The sequence below is a fragment of the Sturnira hondurensis genome, unplaced genomic scaffold, assembly GCF_014824575.4.
Source record: "Sturnira hondurensis isolate 20B ecotype Veracruz unplaced genomic scaffold, ASM1482457v3 Scaffold0022215, whole genome shotgun sequence".
NCBI classification, from domain to species: domain Eukaryota; kingdom Metazoa; phylum Chordata; class Mammalia; order Chiroptera; family Phyllostomidae; genus Sturnira; species Sturnira hondurensis.
In genome coordinates, this window is record NW_028094846.1 from 205,314 (window position 1) to 225,709 (window position 20,396).

At 57.5% G+C, this 20,396-nt stretch overlaps 4 protein-coding genes across 8 annotated transcripts; 3 read left to right on the plus strand and 1 right to left on the minus strand.

Annotated features, from left to right (window-relative positions):
* The first annotated feature begins 143 nt into the window (after positions 1–143).
* On the plus strand, positions 144–3,965 carry UFC1 (ubiquitin-fold modifier conjugating enzyme 1). Its single transcript, XM_037035026.1, has 6 exons — positions 144–518; positions 2,289–2,356; positions 2,599–2,662; positions 2,943–3,019; positions 3,268–3,358; positions 3,550–3,965. The coding sequence occupies exons 1-6, from the start codon at positions 396–398 to the stop codon at positions 3,625–3,627; spliced, it is 501 nt and encodes a 166-aa protein (XP_036890921.1). The 5' UTR covers positions 144–395; the 3' UTR covers positions 3,628–3,965.
* A 565-nt stretch (positions 3,966–4,530) lies between these two features.
* Positions 4,531–10,386, plus strand: USP21 (ubiquitin specific peptidase 21). Its single transcript, XM_037035004.1, has 13 exons — positions 4,531–4,729; positions 5,505–6,122; positions 6,847–6,906; positions 7,045–7,165; positions 7,382–7,493; positions 7,679–7,834; positions 8,308–8,372; positions 8,623–8,726; positions 8,909–8,995; positions 9,259–9,337; positions 9,555–9,662; positions 9,762–9,876; positions 10,018–10,386. Exons 2-13 carry the CDS (start codon positions 5,526–5,528, stop codon positions 10,106–10,108), a joined length of 1,695 nt encoding a protein of 564 aa, XP_036890899.1. The 5' UTR covers positions 4,531–4,729; positions 5,505–5,525; the 3' UTR covers positions 10,109–10,386.
* Positions 10,387–10,927: 541 nt separating this feature from the next.
* Positions 10,928–14,607, plus strand: PPOX (protoporphyrinogen oxidase). 5 transcript variants are annotated; one of them, XM_037035005.1, is made up of 12 exons: positions 10,931–11,354; positions 11,486–11,620; positions 11,697–11,857; positions 12,032–12,164; positions 12,447–12,591; positions 12,694–12,884; positions 13,305–13,365; positions 13,532–13,650; positions 13,793–13,903; positions 13,985–14,134; positions 14,268–14,310; positions 14,390–14,607. In XM_037035005.1, the coding sequence occupies exons 1-12, from the start codon at positions 11,268–11,270 to the stop codon at positions 14,530–14,532; spliced, it is 1,479 nt and encodes a 492-aa protein (XP_036890900.1). In that variant the 5' UTR covers positions 10,931–11,267; the 3' UTR covers positions 14,533–14,607. The 5 variants fall into 5 exon arrangements, with proteins under 5 accessions (XP_036890904.1, XP_036890900.1, XP_036890902.1 ...); XM_037035007.1 differs by having other exon boundaries at positions 10,932–11,354; positions 11,739–11,857; XM_037035008.1 differs by having other exon boundaries at positions 10,932–11,354; positions 11,742–11,857.
* Positions 14,608–14,691: 84 nt separating this feature from the next.
* B4GALT3 (beta-1,4-galactosyltransferase 3) lies at positions 14,692–20,258 on the minus strand. The gene is made up of 8 exons (XM_037035016.1): positions 20,136–20,258; positions 19,215–19,357; positions 18,570–18,849; positions 17,809–18,044; positions 17,017–17,207; positions 16,769–16,891; positions 15,587–15,691; positions 14,692–15,457 (listed from the first exon to the last, which is right to left on the minus strand). Exons 3-8 carry the CDS (start codon positions 18,832–18,834, stop codon positions 15,184–15,186), a joined length of 1,194 nt encoding a protein of 397 aa, XP_036890911.1. The 5' UTR covers positions 18,835–18,849; positions 19,215–19,357; positions 20,136–20,258; the 3' UTR covers positions 14,692–15,183.
* Positions 20,259–20,396: the final 138 nt, after the last annotated feature.

Genomic DNA, 20,396 nt, shown 5'->3' on the forward strand with positions numbered 1-20,396 from the left:
GGCATTTCAGGAAGACAGTGCCTGGACAGAGCTTAGAACGAAAGGCCTGAAATTCTGCAAACTCTCCAAGTTTGAGGAGGTGACCGGAAGCGTTTTCTCTGATTACTTCTCTGAGCATGAGCGGAAGTCACGCTTTCAGCAATCTGCGGGTCTTTTTTTTTTAACCTTTGAGCTAGGTGCCATATTCAGGACAGAGGAATCGTTTCCATCTGTTCTTCCCGTAGCACCCACGAGCAGGTGACAAATTTGTCCTCGTTACTGGAAAATAAAAATCGCAGTCAAGGAAGTGTTAAGGCAGCTGAACCCCTCATCTTCCCTTAGTAAAGATGGCGGCGCCCTGAATGTAAAACGACACGTAAAACCAGTTCCGCGTTTCTCCTGCGCCCTTGACCAAGATGGCGGACGAGGCCACCCGTCGTATCGTGTCCGAGATCCCAGTGCTGAAGACTAACGCTGGACCTCGAGATCGAGAGCTGTGGGTGCAGCGACTCAAGGAAGAGTATCAGTCTCTTATCCGGGTTAGTTGTGCTACTGCAGCCAGCCGCGTCGCAAAAGCGTTGCGGGTAATCTTGTGTGCTTAGGAATAGGCTCCGTGTGGAAGCCACTTCCGGTTTCAAAGTTTAGCTCCCAAATTCATAGAAACTGGAGAAATGCGGGATCGGGGGTTTTGGGGTTTAGGATGGTGGAGGATCGATGGAAGAGACCCGCATTGGGAGCCACAGTCGGACCAGAGTTTCTGGCTTAAAGCAGCACTTTAGGGATACGTCCCCAGGAAGATGACGTGTCCCTCTATTTCCAGGTGGTTGCTCTCCTGGATGTGAGGAGGTGGTCTAGGTCCCGGTCCGCGTCTCTGCTCCCTCTTTTACTCTTGAGGGAGGAACACACATTAGGGCTGGAAATTCAAGAAGATGGTAGTTGCAGAATCGCGAAGCTGAGGTCACTGTCAGGAACTTGCCATGCCCTCAGTTAACCACCCATCCTTCTAAGAAGAAAGTTTAAGTGGTCAGTGGTCTGTTTCCTGCCGCGTGCATTCATGCACTAAAAATAAATGAATGAATAAATAAGTTAAACCTTTATTGTACATCTAGTACGTATGAAAAGGATCCTAAGGGAGAGGGAGGCCGAGAAACTGTTCGGGTGTCTTGAAGCAGGAGGTGAGGTACCTACCTGATCCAGTTTGGGTCTGCTCAGGGAATGCTTCCTGGCAGAGTCAGTGCTTGAGCTGAGATTTGAAGGGTAAACATAAATTATCTGGATAAAGCATGAGGGTAAGAGAAGGACATTCATGGCAAAGAGAATGAACAAAGGCAAAGACGCTAGAAACGCCATGAGGTGTATGAAGAAAAACAACTAGCTCAGAACTGCTACAGCATCAAAAGTGTGGCAGGGAGTGGTGGGCAAGACTTGAGAGATAGGTTTGAGCACTCGAACTTATCTTGGTGGCCTTGGGATACCTTTAAAGATTTTAGCTAGGAATAGCCTGATCATATTTGGGTTTAGGCCAATAACAACGACAGTAGAGAGGAAAATATAGTTGACAGGGATAAGATTGAAGGTAGGAGATCAATTAGGAGACTTCCATTAGTGCAGGAGAAAGAAAGGTGATCTAAATTCTGCAGTTAGTTGCAGTGAGAATAGAAAGGAGAGGTATATTTGAAGGATATTCAGAAAGTGAAATCTGCAGGACATTGTGAAGGGCTGGTGGACTAGAGTGAGGAAGAGGGAGGGTCAGGAATAATTCTCAGGTGTTTGGCCTGGGTGACCAAGTGAACACTGATGTAACCACCTGAGACTGATGCAGTTGGGAAAACAAGTTTGAAGGAACAGAGGGAAATGCTGCACTTGAAGTACCTGTGAAACAAAGATAGCAATTTCAGTATATAGTTGGATACTGGAGTCTGAAACTCGGAGAAAGTGTCTGGATTAAAGGTAAAGATTTGGAAGTCATCAGCATGTGGGTGCTAGTCAGAACCAGGACTATATGAGGTCCTCCAAGGAGGGAGTACCCCATAAACTGAATTGTGGGCTGAGGGCAGACACTGACAGAAGTGAGAAGAGAACCCAAGCTATAGCCTTTTGTGTTAAATTGAGTGGAACCCAAGCATTCTATTCTCTGCTCTGGGCAAGTCCCCTGCTTACCAATGTAGCTTTGTCTTCAGTTTTGCTTACGGCATAAAAAAGTTGGAAAAGTGTACTAAGAGAAAGTAATCACATACTTTTCTTTTGAGGGAAGGAGGACTGCCCTTGGCTCCAACTTCCCCCTCAAAGACCTAATTCTCTGCTTTTAGTATGTGGAGAACAACAAGAACGCAGACACTGATTGGTTCCGACTGGAGTCCAACAAGGAAGGGACTCGGTAGGCAGACCCTCTTGGTGGGTATCGGGGTGGGAATCTTACATGGCTTTAGCATATTAGTGTCTCAGAGCTCATTGCCAGGCCTTCCCTGCCTCATACTGGCTGTGTCCACTGCCACAGCTCCTGAGTTTCCCAGTTCCCATCCCGTGAGTCTCCCATGGAAGACTGGCCACCTAAGCCAAGAATACATTTCAGTATGAGAAGAACAGTCAAATTGGACTAATATTTGGTCTTTTTTATAGGTGGTTTGGAAAGTGCTGGTACATCCACGATCTCCTTAAATATGAGTTTGACATTGAGTTTGACGTGAGTATGTTGGAGGGAGAAATATGGAGGTTAGTAGAAGGGAAGGGATTACATGATTAACAAAGTAACATTTCTTGAAAGGACCAAAGAAAACTTTTCAAATGAAAGGGAGAAGCTGAGGTTTGAAGCAAGCATAGGATACAGTGGCTAATCTCCAAGGCCAGAATCCTGGTGTGCACATGCTCCTTGGGGAGTTTGCCAAACATTTAAGTTCAACCACGAAATGTGTGTCTGATTGTATTAGTTCCTTTCTATCCTGATTCTCTTTTTATTCCTCCAGATTCCTATCACATATCCTACTACTGCTCCAGAAATTGCAGTCCCTGAACTGGATGGAAAAACAGCCAAGATGTACAGGTAGGATTGAACAGGAGATGGGAAAGGGTCAAAGGAGGGTTTAGGGAGGAGCTCTGGGAGGCAGGAGTTGCACCAGAACCTGCTGGCCTAGAGAATCTCCAGGCTTCCTTCTACCAAGCCTGGGCAAAGTACTTAGCTGACCTTGTTCTCAGTTTGGATCACTAGTAGTCTTGTGCTCCCCAGAGACTGCTATACTTCATGGTAAACCTTGCATGTCAACACCTTCTTCCCTCTTGTCCCTATGATAGGGGTGGCAAAATATGTCTGACCGATCACTTTAAGCCATTGTGGGCCAGGAACGTGCCCAAGTTTGGACTAGCTCATCTCATGGCTCTGGGGGTAAGTTTGGGGTATTTGATTATAAAGGGGGAAAAGAGGTCAGGCCCTGAGCAGGATAACAAGAATAAACAAGGAACAACAGTGTTTTCCCTTGGGCATGTTCCTCTAGACTCTCTCTAGGAAGGAGCTTCTGATGGAATAAGACACATGCCTGGGTGGTAGTAATTTCACAGGGTCTTCTTGTATTGCAGCTGGGTCCGTGGCTGGCAGTGGAGATCCCAGATCTGATTCAGAAAGGCGTTATTCAGCATAAGGAGAAATGCAACTGAAGGATCAAGCCACTGAGGCTGGACAGAGGGACCTTTGATAGGCTATGTTCCTGCTTTCCTGTGTATTCCTTACTCATCTAACTGCTTCCCTCACTCCTCCACCCACAATTGTTACTAAGTAGCTGCATTACTGGAGGGAAAAAATCAGTATTGCTACTGAATTTCTAAGACTACATGGGGAGGGGAAAACCCGAGGCTTTGGAAAACCAGAAATCCATTACTGGTATATATCCCTTCCTCAAGAGAGGTCCTGAAAGGGTAGGGGGTGATGGAAAGTAGGTACATAGTCTTTTTGGTTTCTGGAGGTAACTCATCAATAAAAGCTGCTTCCTCTGGTGGCCTGTGTTTCTCATTGGTGGCTGTTAACTGCGTGGGTGAGCTGGCCAAGACACTTGTACAACTGCACTAGTTTGGGGGGTGGGGGTCAGGAGGAGGATGCTCTCTGGTTGGGAGCTGGGGAATGGATGGAAAAGGCTTCACTGCTCTTCCTGTTGCTGAGCTCTTCCTTTGACCATTCGCGGGGAGCCTCAGGCTTCGACCTGCAAGGTGCCGGAGAAGAAGTTTGGCAAGGCCAGCGTTCCCTGTCTGCAGGGATCTTTCTGGCCCTACTGCTGAACCGACGCCCTGCAGCTCCCCGGGAAGGATCTGCGCTGCAAGTCTGGAGGCCACGCTCCATTTGTCAGATTCAAATCCCTGTAGGCCACAGAATGGGGTGACGGGACCCTATACTTCATGGGCTTGGTTTGCAGCATCGATGTAAACACAATTCTGGGTAGGGCTGTTGCCTGGAGGTCCTCAAGTTGGCTGCGTTTCCATGGTATCGGTGGCGGAGCCGAGGGGCGGGGTCGCGCAAGCGCCTAAAAAGCAGGAGCTGGGTTCTGAGTGCGGCTGCGCAGGCGCCGTGAGGTACGCTGAAGCCGGCAGCTGGTGGCGGGTGGGACCAACAAAGATGGCGGCGGCCCCGGCGGCGGGAGAGACCTGGGCGACAGCTGCGGCTGAAGCTGCAGCCCGGCCCGCGGGGGTGCTGCCTGGGGGCAGTGGGGGGCGGGCCTGAGCTGGGGCCTGGCCCCGGCCGGGCTCCCCCGCCGCTCACCGGGAGCAGGTACAGGCCGCGGCGTTACGCCGAGGGGCGGGAGGAGACTGCCCCGGGACCCGGGAGGACACCCTACACCAAGGCGGAGGCGCAGGGGCCGGGCAGGCCTGGGAGACTTGGGTGGAGGGACCGTGTCCGTGGGCCGCGGGGAATAAGCGCCGTACTCCGTAGCCAATCAGCGGCCTCGGCCTTTCTGCCCTCGAGGGGGGCGGACCCGCCGCAGCCCAGCCGCTGTGCGAGAGGTGCAGAGATCGGGTCTGGGAGTGTCCGCCCTCCCTCCCTCTCCCCACGGCCCCTGATCCCCGACTCCCCGTTGGAACTCAAGCGCGGGGTAGGGAGTCGCAAGTCACCCATTTATTCGGCTTCTTTTGCAGCCCGGAGGGGCAGGGTTGAGGGTGGGATGCTGTCTTCTTGGCTGCTGTCTTTGCCCCTACACTGACCATAGGGCCTAAGGGACTCAGGGCGCATGCCACTTTACTCCTCAGGTATGGGGCCCTTGTCTGGAGCGTTCAGGTGATAATGACAGCTGAGATTGGGGCTGTCTTTGGCTTCTCAGTAAAGCTGTGTTCTGCAGGAAGGTGGTGAGGGATATCAAGTCAAAGCCCTGGGCTGCTATCTCTCATTCATTTAGTCAACGAATACTAAGTGTTTTCTTTGTGTCAAGCATTACACAAGGTACTGGGGATACAAGTGACTGATGTGATAGGCATGGTTCCTGCCTTCAGTGCTAGTATGGCAGCCTAGCTTCCGTCCATGCTCATATGCTGACCCTGTCCTCTCCCAGGTCCATCCTGTGGTGTCCACAATGCCCCAGGCCTCTGAGCACCGCCTGGGCCGGGCCCGAGAGCCACCTGTCAATGTCCAACCCAGAGTGGGATCCAAACTGCCGTTCGCCCCCCGGGCCCGCAGCAAGGAGCGCCGAAACCCAGCCCCTGGGCAGAACCCAATGTTAAGGCCTCTGCCTCCCAGGCCAGGCCCACCCGAAGAACGGCTGAAGAAGCTGGAGCTGGGACGAGCACGGACCTCTGGCCCTCGTCCCAGAGGCCCCCTTCGGGCAGATCATGGAGTTCCCCTGCCTGGTTCACCACCCCCAGCTGTGGCTCTGCCACCACCCAGGACCAACCTAGCCCGTTCCAAGTCTGTGAGCAGTGGAGACTTGCGTCCCATGGGGATTGCCTTGGGAGGGCACCGAGGCGCTGGAGAGCTCGGGGCTGCACTGAGCCGCTTGGCACTCAGGCCTGAGCCACCCACTTTGAGGCGTAGCACCTCTCTCCGCCGCCTCGGGGGCTTTCCTGGGCCTCCCACCTTGCTCAGCATACGGACGGAGCCCCCTACTTCCCATGGCACCTTCCACATGGTATCTGCCAGGACCTCCGAGCCTTTCTACTCCAATGACAAGATGGTGAGGACTTGCCTACCAGCCCACGTGGCCTTCCATGCCCACGTTCCTCCAGCTTTCTTGCTGTCATATGGCTTTTCTTCTCCTCTTTTCCCAAGTTCCTTTCTTAGCCCCTCATTACAGCATTTGTACTACCCTCTCCCCTACTTAAGTACCCTTTCAGGGTTGTCTGTCACTCCCCAGCCTGGTGTACCACGCAGTCCCTAACAAATTCACCCAGCCATTTGGAATGCTCCTTTGGGCCCCCCAGGCCCTCCCTTTCACTTGCCACGCCTTCCCTCCTAGGACCCTGCCTAGGCCTAATTAATCTCTGGAGCAGAGGAGGTGCAGGCTCAGAAGATCTGAGCTAGTGTGGTTGCCCATTTCCCGAGCTCAGTGAGCTAGGCTGATTGCATTTGGAGCCATCAGGAAAGTGTGCAAGAAGGGGCCACGGGGGCAGGAGGGGGCCTTGGAGGCAGCAAGGTGGGGGTGGGGAGCAGCTGGGCAACCATGCCAGTGCTTGGGGAATTGCCCCAGGAGCTGCAGCGCCGGCTAGCTGGGCAGAGGAGTAAGTGGGGTACGAGCGGGACTGCCGTGGCCGAGTCCATGGTACACTCAGCTGTGATGGGCTTGCTGTTCATGGCCAGTGAGGTATGGAGACCCTGACACCAGAGGGGAAGCGGGGAGTGTTGGGGTGAAGTGTGGGATGGGCATGTGCGAAGGTGCTGATGGTGCTCTGACCTTCCAGGCTCATCACACGCTGCTCCTGGGCTCTGGGCACGTGGGCCTCCGAAACCTGGGGAACACGGTGAGAGCTGCTCCATCCTCCCTGTCTGTCGGTGCTGCGGGTGGGAGCTTGCTGCCCAGGGAGGTGAGCGCTGAAGCTCTCCCAAGGCTTTGGGGCACTGGTCCGGGGAGGTGATGGGATGTCTCTGCCGCTCCCCAGTGCTTCCTGAACGCCGTGCTTCAGTGTCTGAGCAGCACCCGTCCCCTCCGGGACTTCTGCCTGCGAAGGGACTTCCGGCAAGAGGTGCCTGGAGGGGGCCGAGCCCAAGAGCTCACTGAAGGTGGGTTAGCAACCTCTGTCCCTCCTTCTAAGCCCTCCTCTCCCCGACCCCTTGCGGGTCCAACCGCCAGTGCTAGAAGCCCCAGCCCTCAAGTCTGGCACTGCATCTTTTTCCTGGCGCCAACTTCGTGAAGTGGTTTTCCACCTCTGAGCCTCTTCTCCTTTGCCTCTTCCGGCCACTAACCTTCCTTTCCCTTTCCCATCCCCACCCTAATAGCCTTTGCGGATGTGATTGGTGCCCTATGGCACCCCGACTCCTGTGAAGCTGTGAACCCTACTCGATTCCGAGCTGTCTTCCAGAAATACGTCCCCTCTTTCTCTGGATACAGGTGGGAGAGCTGGAGGGTATGGGATCCTCTATGGTCATGTCTGGGGTAGGGCCAAGCAGGGTCCCTGGCAGCAGCATTCTGAGCCTTGAGGTGCTCTTCATCCAGGGAGTGGGGATCTGTGTCTGGAGGGACATGGTGTCCGTGGACTGAGGGGATGGGTCCCTTGCCCGTATTCTTGGCTGTAGCCAGCAGGATGCTCAGGAGTTTCTGAAGCTCCTCATGGAGCGGCTACACCTTGAAATCAACCGACGAGGCCGCCGGGCTCCAGCAATCCTGGCCAACAGCCCAGCTCCCTCTGCACCACGCCGTGGTGGAGCTCTGCTGGAGGAGCCGGACTTGAGGTAAGGGTGTCCTCACCCTTCTCCCCAGTAATTCACCTGCAGCATTCTTCCTTCACAGAACAGAGCCGATTGAGTTTGAGGATGGAGGGTCCAGGGAAGTGCATGGCCTAGAGAATGGGCTGAGAAGCAATGCAGAGTGAGGGGCAGAGAGCAGGAGGTGGCAGAGGGCAGTTTAGGGGTGTCACCGTGTTGCGGGAGGAGGGGGTAGTTCATTTACAAGAAGGCACATGAAGGGTTTGGAGCTCAGTGGAGGAAGACAGCATGTTCTTCCGTTGCCCACACTCCTTTTTTCCTCCCATCTTGGCTGTCCCAGAAAGTCCTCTGAAGCATTCATTACTCCTTTAACTCTGCCATGAAATTTAGAGGAGCTGAGGTGTGGTGGGGTCCAGGGCTCCGCGGGCCATTTCATGGTATCTGGGTGCCCAGCGTTCCTGCTGTCTCACGGCGCTCCCCATCTCCCTTCCCCTGTGTAGTGATGATGACCGGGCCAACCTGATGTGGAAGCGTTACCTGGAGCGAGAGGACAGCAAGATTGTGGGTATGGAGCAGGGCGCAGCAACAGGGAAAATTGGCAGCAGGGTATGGGGTGGTGGTTGCCAGCTTGGGAGAAAGAAAATGATAATACCAAGGGATGTGGGAACCAGCTGGGGGACAAAAATGTGGAAAAGGCGTGAGGGGCTTGTTAGAAGTGGGAGTGTGGAGAAAGAAGGTCAGGTAAAGGGTGAGACAATTCAAGCAGGTGTCTGAGCTGCCCACAGTGACTTTCTCTTGTCTTCGCTTCTGTCTAGACCTGTTTGTGGGACAGTTGAAAAGTTGCTTGAAGTGCCAGGCCTGTGGGTATCGCTCCACGACCTTCGAGGTTTTTTGTGACCTGTCCCTGCCCATCCCCAAGGTGGGATTCCAGAGGATTCCGGGGTGGATGGGACATGGGTTCAGTGACCCTGCCCACCCCCGGAGTGTGGGAGGGAGCCCTTTGGGTCTCTGGAGCAGAACTGCAGCTGGAATTGATTGAGAAGAGCTGGGAAAGGAAGTCCAGAGCAGGCTGACCCTCCATTCATTCCCCTTTCCCTCCAGAAAGGGTTCGCTGGGGGCAAAGTGTCTCTGCGGGACTGTTTCAGCCTCTTCACCAAGGAAGAAGAGCTTGAGTCGGAAAATGCCCCAGTACGTATGGTCCAGATGGGATGCAGTCAGGGAGGGGGTTCTACCCATATGGGTAGAAGGGGGTGCATGTGGCCTTCCTCCGCAGGATGACATTTTCATGTCTGGGTTTGTGTTGGAGTTTCGGGTGAGCCCTTGTATTTGTAGGCAAAGGGGGCCCAGAGGACACAGAAGTGCGGGGGGGCATAGTGAATGTGTGTGCTCAGTGCTTGAAAAGCCCTTCGAGGTGAGGAGCACAGTAACTAGGTGATTTGATATTCATTCAGGTGTGTGATCGGTGTCGGCAGAAAACACGAAGCACCAAAAAGTTGACAGTACAGAGATTCCCCCGGATCCTCGTGCTCCGTATCCTGATCTTCAAATCCTGTTTCTTCCATCCATTCTTTTTCTCACTTCCCACTTTTGCAGAGGCTGGATATCTGGGAACCGAATTTCCCTTAGGAACCCTCTCCCCTCCCCTACAAGCTCTGGTACCACTCAGGAGGGGAGGGGACTGCGCTCCAGACCTCAGTCCCATCTAAGGCCCTCTGCCTCCTCCAGATACTCCTTAACCAGGGCTTAGATCTTAACCGATTTTCCACCTCCCGAGGCTCCATCAAGAAAAGTTCCGTAGGTGTAGACTTCCCGCTGCAGCGACTGAGCCTAGGGGACTTCGCCAGTGACAAAGCCGGTGAGTCCGGTGGGGAAGGTCGTAGGAGTGCCACGGAGGGAGGGAGAAGAGTGGGAGCCAGCAGCCATGACTGCAAATGGAGGGACTCTGACTCCGCAGGAAGCCCCACATATCAACTGTACGCCCTTTGCAACCACTCGGGCAGCGTCCACTATGGCCACTACACAGCCCTGTGCCGATGCCAGACGGGTTGGCACGTCTACAATGACTCTCGGTGAGCACAGACCCTGCGTTTCTGCTGTGACGCCCCAGGAGGGCATAGTGCCCCGAGGGGCTGGCTCCTGGTCCCCTCCCAGGGGTGGTGCGAGGGCCACCGAGTGGGCAGGAGTGACTGTGTCCTCCCCCTCCTTCCCAGCGTCTCCCCTGTCAGTGAGAACCAGGTGGCGTCCAGTGAGGGCTACGTGCTCTTCTACCAGCTGACGCAGGAGCCGCCCCGGGGCCTGTGACACCCCTTCAAATCCTGGCATCTGTGAAACCTGTTCAAGACCCTTCGGCCCCAGGCTCCCCGCTTACCTCAGAGACGTCTATTTTTGTGTCTTTTTAATGGGGAGGGGGGAGGGGTGGTTGTAGCTCCCATTATTTTTTTTATTCAAAAGTACCCTTCCACCTGGAGGTCCCCTTGTCTCTCAGCCCTGTGTACAAAGGTCCCCAGTCCCGCCCCCGTGTACAGACCCCGGACTATACAATCTCACTTTTTGTGAATAAATTTATTAGGAAAAACTGATATCCTTCTTTGTACTTGTGCCTGGGGGTGGGCCGAACTGGAGTCCTCCCAAGACAAACGTGAGACTCATGCCAGCGAAGGGGCTGCCCTTAGGGGCCGGGCACCCCAGGACCCCTGTTGACAAACACTTGGTGCGTTGCCCGGTGGCCCGGAATCCCGCAGGCCCGGGCCGTCGCTAACAGCAGGAGCTGTTTATGGAGCATCGTCCCCATGGGCCAGCCTCTGGGTCCCCTGCCACTCCCTACAGCGCAGGCGCGAGGGGCCGTCCTCCCGGACTCTCACCAGGCTGGGCCCGGAGCCAGTGCAGGTAGAGCGGACCTGCTCACAGCTCCGCCGCCCGGGCCGGGGACGCAGAGCCACAGCATGCCACTTGCTCGCCATAGCGCACCGCTGGTTCGCTTGCAGGTCCGTCACTTGTGCGGCCCCTTCGGGGTTTTCATTGGTGAACATCATCCGGGCCTTCCAGGATCCGCCAATCAGAAGCGGGGGACGCTGCGCCCGGGCGAGCGCAGCGAGAGAGCGCGGCAGGCAGAGTTTCCGAGGGGCCGCAGAGTTGGGGCGGGGCGTGGGCGACTGTGCCAGGGAGGCGTGGGGAAGGGTGGGGGCCGCACCATGGGCGCTGATAGCGCGGGTGCGGCCCGTATCTCCCGGCGGAGCTGAGCGGGAAGCCTGTGGGCCTGCACCGGCCGCTCGCTTACTTTATCTCGTTCTTCTGGTGGGCGAGTCCTGCGCCCCGGGCGGGGTCCCCACGCTCCCACCACCCCCTCCAAGGGCTCTGCCTTAGTTTCCCGGAAAACAGGGAGGGGCCAGGGCAGGAGCGTGGAGCCAGTGGGACTCTTCAGGGTCAGCCTGTACGCTCGCCCTCCTCCCCCAGGCTCCCAATGGGCCGGACTGTGGTCGTGTTGGGCGGAGGCATCAGCGGCTTGGCCGCCAGTTACCACCTAAGCCGGGCTGCGCGTCCCCCCAAGGTGAGTGCCACGTGCCGCAGGGAGCTCTTTTACTCTCTGAACCCGCCAGCAGCGAGAGGGAGTGCATTGCCTCCGCCCCTCCGGACCTGGGGTGGAAGGCCGGGCTGCAGTGTCCACCTCTCTTGCCCCAGGTGGTCCTGGTGGAAGGCAGCGAGCGCCTGGGAGGTTGGATCCGCTCCGTACGAGGGCCCGGTGGTGCTGTCTTCGAACTTGGGCCTCGAGGAATTCGGGCGGCAGGAGCGCTGGGAGCGCGGACCCTGCTCCTGGTGAGAGTCCGTGGACCGCCCGGAGCAGAGGGGGTTCATGAGATGATAGGGCGGGGAAGGAAGTATACTTGGTCAGTCCTTTCCTTACTTTCTCCTCTTCCCGAGGACTCGTGGGGAGCAGGTTTCTGAGCTTGGCTTGGACTCGGAGGTGCTGCCTGTCCGAGGGGACCATCCAGCTGCCCGGAACAGGTTCCTGTATGTAGGCGGCGCCCTGCACGCCCTGCCTTCCGGCCTCAGGTGACCACCCCCTGACCACTAGTCCTTCTGCTTTGTTTATCCTCCCGCCCCTTCCCTGCGCTCCGTCACTCATCTGTCAGCGGTCCCAAGCCAAAGGGGCCAAGTGAATGGAATGAGCCCTGGAGCTGGCGCCGGAATCACAGCGCCCTCCTCACTGTGCCTTCCTCCAAGCAGGGGCCTGCTCCGCACTTCACCTCCGTTCTCCAAACCTCTGTTTTGGGCTGGGCTGAGGGAGTTGACCGCACCCTGTGGCAAAGACCCTGATGAGACTGTGCACAGTTTTGCTGAGCGCCGCCTTGGACCGGAGGTGACCCTGCCTGAAGGCACCCAACCCCCTCCTAAACCTGCTGTGGAGCCCCCGCCACCCGGGGCTCCTCTGTGTTCTTTGGAAGTGCCCACTCTGTCTTTTCATGCCTAGTGGTCACGACTCAGGGTAGGGTTGAATGCCTTTCTCCTCATGCTTCTATGACAGTGGAGCCACTTCCCAGTCCAAGCCTCCATACCCGTCCCGCCTCAGGCCTGCCAGCAGGGGCAGAAAAATTCAGGGTGGCTTATTCCTTTGCCTCTGAGTCCCGGTCTCACCCCCAAGGTGGCGTCTCTGGCCATGGACAGCCTGTGCCGTGGAGTGTTTGCCGGCAGCAGCCGTGAGCTCAGTGTGAGGTCCTGCTTTCCCAGTCTCTTCCAAGCTGAGCGAACCCATGGCTCTGTGTTATTGGGACTGCTGCTGGGGGCAGGTGAGAGGGGCATGGCCCAGGGGCACGACCTTGAGGACTGTAGGGGTGAGGAACTGAGGGGAGGAATGCTATTCTGACTCCTCTCTGCTTCCTCCTCCGCAGGACAGAGTGCACAGCCTGATTCAGGGCTTATACGCCAGGCCCGCGCTGAGCACTGGAGTCAGTGGTCTCTTCGAGGAGGGCTCGAGACGTTGCCCCAGGCGCTCACCACCCACCTGACCAATGGAGGGGTCACTGTGCTCAGAGGCCAGCCGGTCTGTGGGCTCAGTCTCCAGGCAGAAGGACGCTGGAAGGTGGGAGAGTCCCTGGAGTGTAATGAACCTTCTGTTGGAGCTTCCATCTTTGTCTGAGTGTTTCTGCCAGGTCAGGGCTGGCAGGGCTGGAGTTGCTCCTTGTTTCCCTACTCTAGCAGTTTAAATACGAGCCTTATTTGTGGTTCTCGGGCTGTATTTGTGGACCTTCCTCCAAGACCCATCTGATGCAAGCCCAGGGGTAGTAGTACTGCTTACAAGTGGCTGACAGATTGGGGAAGGAGCAACCCAGCTCCACTAAGCAGCTCAGAGTGGATCACTGATTTGTCTGGCCTACTTCCTGGAGTACCGTGGGGTGATTTCCATGCCAACCACACAGGCTGTCCTACCACTTGGGTGCCCAGGGAGCTGAGGCAAGATTCCCATTACCTCTGTTTGCCTCAAATGTTTTCATCTTCCCAGGTGTCTCTAGGGGACAGCTGCCTGGAGGCTGACCATGTTATTAGTGCCATTCCAGCTTCAGGTAATGGGGTAGCCGCCCTCATCTTCTTCATCCGGGGTGAGGCCGGCTGTAGATTTCTGGGCCTGTGCCCCTGCATTGACCACCCTGTGGGAGGCTAGTTCCAAGGAGGGTAGATGAAACGGTGGCAGGAATGCCTCCTGAGCAGGCCTCTGCCGGCTCCCTCCAGTGCTCAGCAAGCTGCTCCCTGCTGAGGCTACACCTCTTGCGCGTGTCCTGGGCACCATCGCTGCGGTGTCAGTGGCTGTGGTGAACCTGCAGTACCAAGGAGCCCGTCTGCCTGTCCAGGTGTGACACAGGAGGGGAGATACAAGGTCCCAGCTGGAACTCCTCCCTCCTGACCATCTGCCTGTCCAGGTGTGACACAGGAGCGGAGACATAAGGGCCCAGCTGGAACCCCTCCCTCCTGACCAACTCCTCTTTTTCTCAGGGATTTGGACATTTGGTGCCATCCTCAGAAGACCCAGGCACTCTGGGAATCGTATATGACTCGGTTGCTTTCCCCGAGCAGGACGGGAACCCCCCTGGCCTCCGAGTGACTGTGAGAGGGGCAGCTTCGCCTGGCGGGGCTTCCACGGCTCCTCTGTGCCCAGTATAGGTCAGTGCCATGCCCTTTCTCTAGGTGATGCTGGGAGGTTCCTGGTTACAGACCCTGAAAGCCAGGGGCTGTGCCTCATCTCAGGAGCTGCTCCAGCAGAAGGCCCAGGAAGCAGCTGCCACACAATTAGGACTAAAAGAGCCACCAAGTCACTGCTTGGTCCATCTACACAAGGTGAGTTGGAATAAATTGCCCCCGGCTGCCCACTGTAAGCGTCAAAGGCAGGGAATGGTATTTTTGTCATCACCCACCAAGTCCTGGGACATTAGTAATAAACTCTTCCCTTTATTTCCTCTCTTGTCCCCAGAACTGCATTCCCCAGTATACACTAGGCCACTGGAAAAAACTGGGTAAGTTGGGAGAGCAGCTGGGCTGAGGACAGCCAAGGAAGCCAGACCCCCAGCAGTGACATTGCTTTGTCCTTTCCAGAGTCAGCTTCCCATTTCCTGGCTGCTCACAGGCTACCCCTGACTCTGGCTGGAGCCTCTTATGAGGGGGTTGCTCTCAATGATTGTATAGAGAGTGGGCGCCGGGCTGCTGCCCGGGCCCTGGGCTCAGAACTTGACAGCTGATCCCCACACCCACCCCTTCCTGCCCCTGCTGGCTGGGAGTCTCTCACCCATGAAAATAAAAATTGCTGGAGCTTGGCTTGGTCCGGTTATTCTGTCCTTGGCACGGGGGTGGGGGCAGAGACCAGCCAGGGTGCCTGGGGAGCAGGAAGCAGGAGCAGAGGCGAGGCAAAGTCCTTTATTAGAAAATATATCAAAACCCCAGCCCCTGAGCCAGGTCCAGAAGAGGCAGCTACTCCAGCATGGGCGGAGGGTCCCCAGGGAGTGGCTTACTTCACCAGTGCACATCCTGGGAACCATAAATAGAATAAATATTCACAGAAGTCCCAGGAGAAGCCAGATCTCTCTGCTCTCCGAGGAAGAGGAGGGACTTGGGGTCCAGCCCTGTTCCTACTCCAGGGGCAGGGGGCTGCCAGGAGTTATCACATAAAATCATGACATCCAGGATTCACAGTTGTAAGACCTGGCAGGTGCCCCTTGAAAGAGGAACCCCCAGGTCTAGAGGAGCCCGGCTTCAGTCCAGCAGTGAGGAGAGGCCCCTGCCCGCTGCACAGCACTAGTTGGTCCCCCACATTCCTCCAAGAGCAGTGAGGAGCGAGGGTGGGGAGTCCAACCCCCTTGATCTGGTTTCGTGACCAGCGCAGACAGGAAGAGTCAGTGTGAGCCCCGGGGGGCTGTGTGGTTGGCAGCAGGCAGAGGCCCAGGCCTGGCTGGGGGCCGGCGCTGCAGCATCTCTTGACGGAAGGCCTGGGAGGAGCCAGGTGGGTAACGGGGACCAGAGGGAATCCGGGGACCCCGAGGATCAGTTCCAATGTCTGCTGTGATGTTGGTATAGAGTGGGCCCAGCTCTCGAGCCAGTAGTCGGTATGTGAGTGAGTTCATCCCATCTTGTGTCCAGGAATTTTGTGTACGGACCAGGAGGTCAAACCTGAGGGTCAGAGGTTAGAGACTAAGACCCAGGGAGGAACATCCAGGAACCCAGGGACCTGTAGGAGTTTTCCGAGTGGAAGCAGAACCGTGGGGTTCGATCGCAGTGCCCAGGCAGCCCTCTGCCTACCTGTGGGGGTTCTCTTCATTGCCCTTGTCTCCTCGGTGTTTCACCATCTTGTAGTGCCCCACAGAGGTGGGGGGGCGAGAGATCTTCATGCCGGCCAGCCGCACCCTGTGGGGAAAGTGTGGGTACCTTGGAAGACCAGGCTGGAAGAAAGCTGCTGACAGCTGCACAGGAAGAGCTAAGGCTAGCCAGGAAGGGATGGCAGGGTTCCCTACATAGAGAACAACTATTACCAGTTGAACAAAAAAAGTTAATGATGTACAGTTGGTGCCAAGTCCTGGGAGGGGAGAGGAAGTGAAAGGGAAAGAAGGGGACATAAAAGCTGCCATGTCTGCATCCTCAGGGCCCCTGTGCCAGGTGCCCCGGGGCAATTGGCAGAGGTAGGTTTACACCTCCCACCCTGGTTTCCCGAACACCCCAGGAGCTGCCCTTGCAGTGTGGGAAGAGCCAGGAGAGGAGCAGTTTTGTGGAAAGGGGCCGAGCTGCAGACCCAAGCTCAGCGGTCTTACTGAGAAGAATGGCTGAGTGGCCCCGCCTCCCCACCTGCCCCACCCACTTCCATGTGGCGGGTGGAACCCTGGCCTGGACTGAAAGGAATGCCTAGCTTTGACACACAGAAGCCAGCAGTGATGGTGATTCGGGTTCTTCACACACAGAACAGGAATTCACAGCGATGTCATCCCAGAGGACACAAGGGGAAGAGGAGGCAATGCATCCAGTGGGTCAAGCCCCAAGATTCAAACCACAGGTATGAGATTAGGTCAGCTGAGGCTGAAGGTCAAAATGTTACCCGTACTAAAAAGGAGTTGGCCTCATGCCAATGGCAGAGGCTTTGGAAAACGGGTTCTGGGCTTCCCAAATGCCCGCTCCCCCAGCCCCACAGGAAGCAGGCTGGCAGCAGCCCCCGCGAAGAGGAGGACTAGGCTGTCTGTAGGCGCCTTTCCATCCTGGGACCCTGGGGTGCTCAAGTGTACGGGTCCAGGAGACTGAAGGAGGGTGGGGAAGGGGCGGGCACAACATGCAAAGCACAACATGAAGGACTGAAAAGACTTAGGCAGAGGGACAGCACAGTGCAGGGCCCACACGTGAAGGTGAGCGTGGAAGGGCCATGGCCAGGCATGGCCTCAGACAGCAGTGTCCAGGTCAGGGTGAGGGAGGGAGGGAGGCAGCGGTGGGGAGTCTGACCTGGTGGCAATGTCGTCATCCTCACCGCCCCAGCCCCAGTACTCATTGGGAAAGCCATTCATCTTCAGGTACTGGTCAGGAGTGAGCGCTGAGACCCCTCCGAAGTACTGGGGGTATGGGAGGCTAGGGAGAGAAATGCCCGTGGGTTCCACTAGTCCTCTGGGACACCTCCTACCCACCACCCCTCGGCTCGCCTCCTCCGCCTGGAGGTGGTCTCCTTGCTTCCAGCACCCTCTCATGCTTACTACCTGTATCCAAACTTGTTCATGGCGACAGCAACGTGCCGGGGCCCCCGGGGGTCACACACGTACAGATTGTGGTCATTCTCCGGCAGGAGGTCCACGTCGTGCAGGAACAGGCAGTCCCACTCTTCGTCACGCAGGGCCTCCCGCACACCCACATTCAGCAGCTTTGCCCTGTTAAATGTCCCATTTCCGGCCTGAAAGACAGCAGAGGAGCAGACTGCTCAGGGGCGGCGTGGGGAAGAGGAGGCTGACACGTAACCGTGGGAGGTGGGGCGACGCGCATGAAGAGGAAGACACACCGTCGTAAGTTTTCTCATTCAACAGCACTTTTCTGAGCAGCTGTAGGTGCCTAACGCATGCTGCTGTTCCGCATCACATTCTGACCACCACCAACCACGTGGCACAGGTGTCTGTCAGCTGCCACTCGGCCTCATTGTGGGGGTTAAGTTTCTAGCTTAAGGTCACACATGGAACAGATGGCAGAGCTACAGTTTTAGCCCAGATCTGTCCAATTCCAAATTCAACAAAGGAAAAGCCTGGAAGGGTGTAGCACAGGGAATACCCGACATCGAGTGAGAAGTACAGGGCTGGCGTGTTGGCACAGCAGAGCCAGGGGTCTGCCCACACTCAACAGTCGGGCCCTCTCAAAATTATTCCAGCGACCACATGGCAGAGTGGAGTGGCATCTACCTGAGGCTTCCTTATAAGAAAGTTGGAGCGTGGGGGTTGGGGTACCTGGTGGATGACATGTGGGGGTTGGGGTACCTGGTGGATGACATGTGGGGGCTGGGGTACCTGGTGGATGACGTAGATGCCGTAAGCAAGCTGCTGGCGCTGCAGGAAGGGGTGCAGGTGGTACAGCAGCAAGCGCAGGTGATGCTCCCGGGCTCGGTGTGGCACAATGATGGCTGTTCGGGAACGAGGCTCACACCCTGCGGGGCGGTACCGGCCCCCAGCTTCCACACGTGGATTCCTCTCCACAATCTCTGCCAGCGATGGCACTGGGCTGAAGGACACGGACACGGGACCCACTGTAGGAGGGATGGCAAGTCGGGGATTAGAGGGTCTAGGAGTAAAGAAGGACCATCAGGGACCAGGATCACCTCTAGCCCTGGTCATCCTGGTTTGGGGCTCTGCAACCCCCAACGGCTCCCTTGGAAACCTCATAGGCCTTGATTTCCCTACCAGTGGCACAGCTTTACAAAGCCTGGGAAGTGCAGGCTCCTTGCCTAGCCTGACTTCTTATTTTAGGGTTCCCTAACTCTCCTGCCTCCCAGGGTTGGGGGCCACATTAAGGGGCTGGAGAGAACAGATGGACTTCCAATTAATGAACTACAACAGGACCCATCCACAGAGGACGCTTAAATTCTTAGTGAGGCAGGCCGGGGAGTGCTTTGGCTCCACCCCAGAGCCCAGTCCAAACTCCAAGTCCAAACGCACCACCGCGTCAACTGCAGCCCACTTTCCAATTCCACCAGCCTCCAGTTCTGAGTCCCACTCCAGCCCCAGTAACACTCTTGGCCTTCCCTTCACCTGACCCTCCCTTCCTCACTCACCTAAGAGAGGAGACCGTTCTGGACAGTAGGGCAGACCTTGAGGAGCTAGAGGGCCACCTGGCGCAACAGCAGGGGCCCCAGACAGGTGACTGAGGTTGCTGTAGACATCATGGGGGTGAGAATAGTCGAATGTGGGCCCCTGCTCTCGGCCAAATAGGGCACTGAGGCTTCGGAAGCCCCCCAGGGACAGGTACATCATGACAGCCAGCTGGGAGCCCACAAGCAGGGCCAGCGTGCAGGGCCGCTCCAGCAGCCTCCGCAGCATCCTGGGCTGTGCGGCCTGGGGAGAGAGAGAGAAGAGCTCTGGGGGCAGGCAGGAGGGGCACAAGCCAGCCCAGAACATCGTGCAGGGGTGACAGTGAGGCCTGGGGCACAGCAAAGAGGAAAAACAGCCAGAGAAGACGGTCACAGAAGGGACAATGCAGATGTGCAACCATGCAAGGGCGCGGGGTGGGCCACAACCTTAACCACACACAGTCCTGCCACCTGTCACTTCCAGCCCAAGTCTCACTCTCCTCCACCCTCCCCAACCCACTCCTGCTAGCTACGCTCTGCCCCCACCCCCAAGTCAGAGGAATGCCACATGTATTTCAGAGGCGTCTCTGGAGAGCCTGCGGTCCCCCGGAAAGGGAGAGTAAGACTCACCTAGGTTCAAGCCGTCCTCCAGACCATGGGGCCTCCAGGGGGTCTGGGGGGAGCAGCGACGTGAGGCATTATCTAAAATTGGAAATGCCACAGAGGACGGAGAAAGCCTCCATCCAGGCCTGCAGCTGGGATCCTGGGACCAGCTGGAACAAAAACGGGCAAGGATGACAGCCCAGGCTCAGAAGGGCAGTGGAGTCGGGGTGGCCTGTCTCCCGGCAGGGAAAGTGAGGGAAAGAGGCTGGAAAAAGCAAAGGGGGCGAGCAGGACGTGCTGGGCCCCGGGCCTCCTCCACGGGGAACCCTGGCGTGTCAGGTTAGCTCCATCCTCACCCAACCCCCACCCCGACCAACCTGTTTGGGGAGTGGGGGCAAGGCCACCAATGGAGGCAGTATTTCCGCGGGGGTGGGGCAGGGGAGGCAGGCAGACGGGGCTGTGGAGCGGTCTCCGGACTACCCGGGCGGAGCAGGCAATGGGCTCCTTCCCGCTCTTCACGCGCCTGCAGCGGGCTCCGCAGGTGCAGGGAGCGTGACCCCCAGGGAGCGCCGAGCGAAGCCCGCGAGGCGCCGCGGCGCGCGGGCCCGGGAGGCGTCCCTTCTCCACCTCCGTCGTCCTAGCGGGGCGGGGAGCCGGGGGGAGCGCCGCACGGCCCCTGTCGGGGTACCTGGGCCAGCTTACCTGGAGGGGTGCGGCCAGCGCTCCGTGACGCGTCACCGTCACCACGGAGGCTTTCCCAGCGCCCCGTCCCACCCGGACCTCCTCCTGCAGTCGCCCTGCCTCGCCGGCGAGCCCCGCGGCCTCGGTGCCTGCTCCACCGGGACCCGCTCCACTCCAGCGTCTGCCGCCTGGGCCCCAAATTTCTCGTCCTCCAGACCGCCCGCACCTGGGCCCCAGCCTCGCCCCCGCCGCCCGCCGACCGCTTACCTGGCCCACCGCTCCCCGTCGTCACCGCCAGCCTGACAGCTGGGCAGGCTGCGCGGCCGCCATCTTGGAGGCGGGGCGAGGGCGGGGCCTCGCGTCACCGGGCGGGGCCTCCGGGACGCCGGGGTCCCGGCGAGTGGAGGCCGTTTCCCACCCCTGGGGCTTGGAAAACAGCGGCCGGACGCGGCTGTCCTAGCTCAGCCCCGGCACTGAGCGAGAGGCCGACGTGTCGGGGGCGCCCTGGCACCCCGGTGCCACTTAGCG

Bases quoted from the DNA above. Each gene is read 5' to 3' on its own strand.
- UFC1 (XM_037035026.1), top strand. From the start codon at position 396: ATGGCGGACGAGGCCACCCGTCGTATCGTGTCCGAGATCCCAGTGCTG. The intron at 2,663-2,942 runs GTGAGTATGTTG...TTATTCCTCCAG, and splicing joins AGTTTGACATTGAGTTTGAC to ATTCCTATCACATATCCTAC. The intron at 3,020-3,267 runs GTAGGATTGAAC...TCCCTATGATAG, and splicing joins AAAACAGCCAAGATGTACAG to GGGTGGCAAAATATGTCTGA.
- USP21 (XM_037035004.1), top strand. From the start codon at position 5,526: ATGCCCCAGGCCTCTGAGCACCGCCTGGGCCGGGCCCGAGAGCCACCT. The intron at 6,907-7,044 runs GTGAGAGCTGCT...GCCGCTCCCCAG, and splicing joins TCCGAAACCTGGGGAACACG to TGCTTCCTGAACGCCGTGCT. The intron at 8,373-8,622 runs GTATGGAGCAGG...GCTTCTGTCTAG, and splicing joins AGAGGACAGCAAGATTGTGG to ACCTGTTTGTGGGACAGTTG.
- PPOX (XM_037035005.1), top strand. From the start codon at position 11,268: ATGGGCCGGACTGTGGTCGTGTTGGGCGGAGGCATCAGCGGCTTGGCC. The intron at 12,592-12,693 runs GTGAGAGGGGCA...CCTCCTCCGCAG, and splicing joins GGGACTGCTGCTGGGGGCAG to GACAGAGTGCACAGCCTGAT. The intron at 13,366-13,531 runs GTAATGGGGTAG...GGCTCCCTCCAG, and splicing joins TAGTGCCATTCCAGCTTCAG to TGCTCAGCAAGCTGCTCCCT.
- B4GALT3 (XM_037035016.1), bottom strand. From the start codon at position 18,834: ATGCTGCGGAGGCTGCTGGAGCGGCCCTGCACGCTGGCCCTGCTTGTG. The intron at 18,045-18,569 runs GTGAGTGAGGAA...TCCCTCCTACAG, and splicing joins AGAACGGTCTCCTCTCTTAG to TGGGTCCCGTGTCCGTGTCC. The intron at 15,692-16,768 runs GTCAGACTCCCC...CTTTCCCCACAG, and splicing joins GATGACGACATTGCCACCAG to GGTGCGGCTGGCCGGCATGA.